The 6,992-nt window shown below is 44.1% G+C and overlaps 2 protein-coding genes across 2 annotated transcripts in view; both read left to right on the top strand.

The window, feature by feature from the left end:
• The window catches only part of ASDURF (ASNSD1 upstream reading frame), a 6,895-nt gene extending 5,570 nt beyond the window's left edge, over positions 1-1,325 (top strand). The window contains exon 4 of the mRNA XM_025193104.1: positions 1,188-1,325. Within this exon, the coding sequence (XP_025048889.1) occupies positions 1,188-1,258 (71 nt within the window). The 3' untranslated portion in view covers positions 1,259-1,325. The remainder of the gene's footprint in view (positions 1-1,187) is intronic.
• ASNSD1 (asparagine synthetase domain containing 1) lies at positions 1,249-6,934 on the top strand. The gene is made up of 3 exons (XM_025193103.1): positions 1,249-2,756; positions 3,315-3,496; positions 6,253-6,934. Exons 1-3 carry the CDS (start codon positions 1,281-1,283, stop codon positions 6,506-6,508), a joined length of 1,914 nt encoding a protein of 637 aa, XP_025048888.1. The 5' UTR covers positions 1,249-1,280; the 3' UTR covers positions 6,509-6,934.
• Positions 6,935-6,992: the final 58 nt, after the last annotated feature.

Below are 6,992 nucleotides of genomic sequence, written 5' to 3'. Positions count from 1 at the left end.
GCTGCGTGGGCCCCAGGCCACTGGCGGGGAGCTGCAGGCAGGAGGTGGCAGGTGCAGCTGAGCCACTAGGGGATGCTGCCCAGCTGCAGAGGCATGACTTCCCTTCGCCCCCATGGGCAGGGGATGGAGCTGGGGCTGTGGACCTCTCCTATGCCTAGATCCCACCACCATGGGGAGGGAGAGAGGGATATACCAGGTCCCCATTAAGTCAAGCAGGGCCTTTCCACTGCAGCAGCAAGACTTCTGGCCCCATGGTGAGTCTGCCTGGTCCCCCTGGAGTGATGGGGCCCTGGAAGGCTTCTCTGTGCTGCCAGGCCCTCCCCAGCTCAACCTGGGGGAAGAGGAGGTCTGGTCCCAGTGTGGCAGCCTCCACCAGGTGCATTACATCCTTCCCCTTCCCGCCCATAGCATTGGGGCCGCACAGGGTCTGGTCCAGCACTGAGGAAGGGCTGAGTGTACAGCTGGCTAAGCCTCAGGAGGCACCATGGCAGCTGGAGCAAGCAGTGCTGCATCTGAGAGGTTGCCACTGGCCCCTCCTGGGGTGAGTGCAGCCTGAGGGTATTCCTGAGGAGTGGTGGTACAGCAGGGCAATACAGAAGGGATCCCTGGGGAGTGTTAGGGCTGCAACAGTGCCCCCTAGTGGCTCAGCTGCACCTGCTACTCAGGCATAGGCACAGAATGAAGACATAAGGGGCTGGGGCTGGGGTCAGGGCCATTACTGCTGGATGTCACTAAACTGGGCATGAGCTATCGGTTAACTGTTTAACCGATGTAAGTGGAAGAGGTTAAGCAGGTAATTTTTTTTAATGATATTTACATTCCTATTAGAATGTGCCCAGTTCTGTGAAGGGAATTCCTGTGATATTGGGAATTCATCAAGTTCTGATATAACAGTGGGTTTTTTTAACATAAATTAAAATGCAAGTATCACTTAATGGGAAAATGTTGCAGAAGACTGTTTTATGTCATCATACCAGTGTGTGGCACATTATTAATTTGTTGCTATTTAGACACATTTCAGCATACAGTGTTAAAAGTTGTGTATCTTAACATTTGCATGGATTAGACTAATAGCTGTAGTTGCTGATTTATCAGGTTTTCTTTCAAGTCATTATTCTATAATGTTTATCTAATTTTATTGAAGGAATTTTCATTGTTCACTTATTTCCTTTTTTCCATGTATGCAGACAAACTAGATGAGCTGAAGAAAGCACATCAGGAGATAGAAAATTCAGAGAAGTCTAAAATCAAGAAATAGCTGCTTCAAATTCTGTTTGGCAATGTGCGGCATTTGTTGTGTCATCAGCTTGTCTATTCAACATACCATTGGTAACTTCTTTAAAGAAGATCTGTTATGCAGCCTTAGAAGAAGAGGGCCAAACTGCAGCCAACAGCTGATAAAGACTGAGTCTGATCTCTTTTATCAATGTTTATTTTCTGGCCACGTGCTTCACATGAGGGGACTGACAACTCCCCAGCCTCTGGAAGACACCAATAACAATGTGTTTCTTTGGAATGGAGAAGTCTTCAATGGAATTCATGTGGGAACCACAGAGAATGACACTAAAATTATGTTTCATCATCTCGCATCATGCAATAATGAATCTGACGTTTTGTCACTCTTTTCATCTGTTCAGGGCCCATGGTCTTTTATTTATTACCAGGCATCCACACACTCCTTGTGGTTTGGTAGGGATTATTTTGGTCGCCGTAGCTTGCTCTGGCAGTTTAATAATGGGCTTGAAAAGGCTCTCTGTCTCAGTTCTGTAAGTGCTCTTTCTGGATCTGACAATCAATGGCAAGAAGTCCCAGCATCTGGAATTTTCAAAATTGATCTCAAGGCCTGTGCTGCAACTAAATCTTTAACTTTAATATTGTATCCTTGGAAATACAGATTCCAAGAGAATGCAACAGAAGAAACATTCAAGGATGGCCTGGATCAGATTTCAAAAGATTTGCCAACCTACATCTCTCTTGCAATGAGTGAACCAAAATTCTGCTTAGTAGCACCAGTTATTCCTTTAAATAGAACAGTTCCTGAAATTAAAACTGAATGTCATTGCACTAATTGTTACAGCGATTCAGTTTCTGTAGAAAACCTTCAGAGATTTCTTGCAGAAGATCACAAGAAAAAATTGGCCCATCAGCTCATAGGTGTTTTAAGTGAAGCAGTAAAGAGACGTGTTTTATGTCTGTTTAGAGAAACTGATCAGCTAAAGAGAGAAATTCAGAGTGTATCTGCGAGGAAAGCACATGTTGCAGTACTCTTTTCTGGTGGTATTGATTCCATGCTTATTGCAGTTCTAACTGATCGACATATTCCTTTGGAGGAACCAATTGATCTGCTCAACGTAGCCTTCATGAGTAAAGAACGTACAGAATCCAAGGGTGCCAGCAAAAAACATGAAAACCAGAAAAACCAACTTGAATTGCTTGCTTGTCAGGAAAACTGTAAAGAACTTGATATCAAAAGTAGTGATAGCTTGTCTTGCTTCAGTGTTCCTGACAGAATCACTGGCAGGACTGGACTGAAAGAACTGGAGATGATTAATCCTTCGAGAACTTGGAATTTTGTGGAGATTAATGTTACACTTGAGGAATTGAAAAGAATGAGACAACAGCACATAAGCCATTTAGTTTACCCGTTGGATACTGTTTTGGATGACAGCATTGGCTGTGCAGTTTGGTTTGCTTCCAGAGGAGAAGGTTTTATTACTAACCAGGGAGATCTGAAACCATATAAAAGTTCTGCAAAGGTATAGGGTTCTTTGGTTTATGGTTTTATTCATAAATATGCAATTCAGTTTCAAGAGCTAGAAATAAAGATAAGATACCTACATTCTCTGGAACTGTAAAGCAAACTATAGTATATTTGCAGTAGATTGATGCATACCTGATATAAAAATAGTCCCCCACAAGTGACCAGTTAACAGATTTCTGAACTTGACAGGCCACCATCAGAAGCAAGTTATTTCAAGATATGCAACACTGATGTGCTGCACTGTAATAGTTGTGCATAATGTTGGTAGAATATTCAGAACAATTTGATACGTTTGTGTACTTTTCAGATCTCATCAGACACCTATTTAATTTTAAAGGCTCCCAATGATTCAATGGAAGCAATATGTTGTTTTATAAATAGATGGTACGCCCAGGTACATTCTATCATTTTAGTCTACGCATGTTAAAAGGTTAGTATTAGGTTCATTTTCATATTATTTTATGGATAAATATTTGCAATCTATAACCATTTTCCCCTTTTATTAAGACTTCTAGGTAAATATTAAGAGATGTCTTTTTATGCTGTTTTGTAGGTTGTGCTTACAGGAATTGGAGCAGATGAGCAGCTTGCAGGCTATTCCCGACATCGTGTTTGTTTTAAAAAATATGGTTTAGAGGGTCTGATTAAAGAACTAGGAATGGAACTGGGCCGTATTTCCTCTAGAAATCTTGGCCGAGATGATAGGATTATTGGAGATCACGGAAAAGAAGCAAGGTAGCTCTGTTTTATCATGAATCAAAATGTTACAACTCTGAAGTCCATTTTTCACTGCACAAGAATATATAAATCCAAATAGTTTTCACATTTAAAAAAATAGATTTAGCACTGTGTGTACAAACATTTATATACAAAAAAAAAAAGTACATTACCCCTCAAATTTTCCTCTTGGGTTTGTATAATGATATGTCCGTGGATGTATTTAGCTGGAGTTAAGCTCAGGCATACACTTTTCACAGCTCTTACCAAACTGCAGCAAAGATCAAACTGAAAGCACAGCAGGAAAATAGGAAAACTTAAATTAACAGTAATTTTAAAGGCATCATTTATTCTAAATAACCTGATTTTGTATCGGAAGCATTGACTTTTGAAAGTAGAAGAATGTATTCCTGTCATTAGGAAGGCTGCAGGATTTCAGTGCATAAGCTCCTTATTTCGGTATATGTAATTGCTGCTATTCTGCTGGGTGCTTCCTGTGGGGTTTCTGGCTATTAGATCTGTATATCTTGGATTGAGTAATTTCTCTTGAATTTTCCCTCCCTCTTCCGTTCACCCATCCCAAAATTAAAAATCCACCTCCATGTCTGTCTGTTCCACCTCGTAAGTCCACCGTTTGAGTTGAGAAGCGTAGGTGTTTTCCCAGTGCAGACATCTAATGCAGAATATCTTCCTATATATAAATTGTAAACCTGCTTGTAGGATACCAATCATATGAATTTGTGATTTAGTAGAAAATGGGTGCGTCTACACATGGCCGTACTTCCTTTTGTACTTTAGTACTTCCTTTTGGAAAGTACTAAATGACAGCACAGTAACGGTCCATACGGCGCTGTGCTGGCCATGCACCGTTATTTTTAGCTGCTATGTCGCTGTAGCAACACGCTATAACAAGGGAACACATTGCTACAGAGTTATACCAGCGGCATCATGGTTTTTGCCAACAGATGCTATGGCGCTGTAGCATCTTGTGTAGACATGCCCTCTGTATCGGGTGACCAACCTGTGGCTCCAGAGCTACATGCGTCTCTTCAGAAGTTAGTATGCATCTCCTTGAATTTTTGCACAAGCACACGGTGACCAGTTTCTATTTGGAAGCTGGTCACTGTGTGCTTGTGCAAAGATTCAAGGAGACGCATATTAACTTCTGAAGAGCTGCATGTGGCTCCAGAGCCACAGGTTGGCCACCCCTGCTCTATACAGTATTTTGCGGGGAGAGGGAAGTAACCTGTTGATTTATAAATTTATGTTAAACATGAAATATTTGTGCAATACCCAACGGCAGTAGACTTTTCTGACCCAAGGAGTTTTTCCTCCAGCAAGTATATTTTTTCCTCTTTTTCCTTTCAGGAATGATACCACAGAATTTCCAGCGTAAAGATTTTATTACTTGAACTGTGGAAATTGCTATTCCGTTTTATAGTAGCTTAACATTTTAAGAGCCTCTGATCTTGAAAGTGTTATGTTCTACACAATGCTTTCTGTTTTCTCTTTCCTTTATTTTTTTGATGGAAAGCAGCATGTAAAAATAAACCAACCCCCAGGATTTTTGTCATTTTTTTCTACTGAAAACAAAATTCTTTTTCCTGAGAGAAACTTTTAAAATTTCCAGTTGCTTAAGTGAGGTTGCACGTGAGCACATGGTCATTTTCTCCCATTCCCCAAAATGGAACAGCATTTTTTCCCCTCCCATTCCCCTCAGCATTTTTCCCCTTTAGCACGATCTCAGAATAGGTATTTCTTTGTGTGCGGGCCGGGAGCGATCCAGGCCCTTTTTGTGCTCTGCGCGGGCTGTGGCCAGCAGCCCGGGCACGCTGGGTCAGAGAAAACGGGCGACACGCTAGAATTAGGCACGGATGCTTAATGGTTGTTTAAGATTGTTTACTTACACCGAAGATGGTCGCGGTGCAGGCAGGAAAACTTGCTTGAGTTGCAGTTACAGATAGAAAAGAAGAGAGGCGGACTAGAGTTCCTTCCCGTGAACATTCTTCTAGCCCATCCGGTTGGAGGCTCTAAACTGCGAGCCCGTCGCGCCAACCGAAGAAAGTATTCGAAGTGAAGAGCTCCGAATAGACTCACACGAAGTTTGCTAGGCTCCGTGGAACTTGTGCGCACAGGGAAGAGGGATACGTCGAGGATTGCGCTCGGCGATGGGAAGAGGCTAGAGGCTGATCAGACCCCTGTTGCCTGCTTGAAATGCGCTGGGTCCAATAGGCTCCGCAGCGCTTAGAGATCTTCACACAGTGTGACGTCTCCTCCTCCTGGTGTTCGTAGAGTCCTCCAACTTGGGTGGAAACCACTCAAGCTTTTTATACGGCTAGCAAGCCAATCACTAGCTGCCACGCGTGCCAAAGCACTGCCTGCCACGTGTGAATAATTTCACGAAAGCCAATAATGGGGCTCGAATTATAATACAAATGGCGGGAACTCTTTGCAACGTGCATTTCTGTGCTGCAACAAAGAAATGCACCCTGCAAAGAAAGCTACTGGTGGCGGGAATTCTTTTGCACCAGGGTTCTCTTTTGCAGCAGAAAACTCCACCGTGCAAAGAAGCTGCAATTTAGTGGGAACAATTTAGCAGTGCTCAAGCACTCACAAAACAAAAATCACACCCTTGGGTTGTGACACTTTGGAAAATAGTTGTTTACAAGGACCAATATAATTCTGAACTGAGTTTCTGTCCCTTCCATTACATGTGGATTTATCTATCTCAAAACCTGTTGACCTAATAGTTTTTCATTATATTCTCTTTCTAGGTTTCCCTTCCTTGATGAAGATGTTGTCTCCTTCCTCAACTCTCTGCCCATTTCAGAAAAAGCAAACTTGGCTCTGCCACGAGGAATTGGTGAGAAATTCCTTCTGCGTCTGGCGGCTAAGGAGCTCGGCCTCACAGCCTCCACCATTTTGCCCAAGAGGGCCATGCAGTTTGGATCCCGGATTGCCAAAATGGAAAACAGCCGTGAAAAGGCATCTGATAAGTGCAGCAGACTCCAGTCCGTGGCAGGAGACTGATTGTAGGAGACCACCCTGAGCTTTGCTTGCAGTGCTGGACAAGACTCCCACGTTGTTGTTCTCATCTGTGGATGTTCAGTAAAGCAGGTCTTTGTTTAAAAGCTCTGTTGTGTCTGCCTCCTTAATGTAACTGAAAACTTCCTCTGGCCTTCGTGCTAGTGAGCCAGGAGTCTCCCCATCCCTGGGGGAAGTGAGGCGGGCAGGGCTTCACGGAGCCCTTATGCTGCTCCCCTGTTATGCCTGTGCCCCCGGAGCCGCGGGGAAACCTCCATCTCACTGCCTGCTATAGCCTGAAGTGAGGAGGCAGGTGAGTAGGGCCGAGGGCTTCCCCCAGTGCTGCTCCCGCGGGCCGAGCAGATCCGCACCGCAGAGCTCTGCACGTCCTCGCAGGGTAGCAGCGCGTGTCAGTCACGGCCACGCGGCTCCCGATAGGACGAGACGGGACCGGACTCGCCTGCGCCCCCCGCCCCGACCCCCAAGCGCC

This window comes from Alligator sinensis, unplaced genomic scaffold, assembly GCF_000455745.1.
Source record: "Alligator sinensis unplaced genomic scaffold, ASM45574v1 scaffold555_1, whole genome shotgun sequence".
Classification (NCBI taxonomy): Eukaryota; Metazoa; Chordata; order Crocodylia; family Alligatoridae; genus Alligator; species Alligator sinensis.
This window is presented reverse-complemented; position numbering and strand designations above follow the sequence as displayed.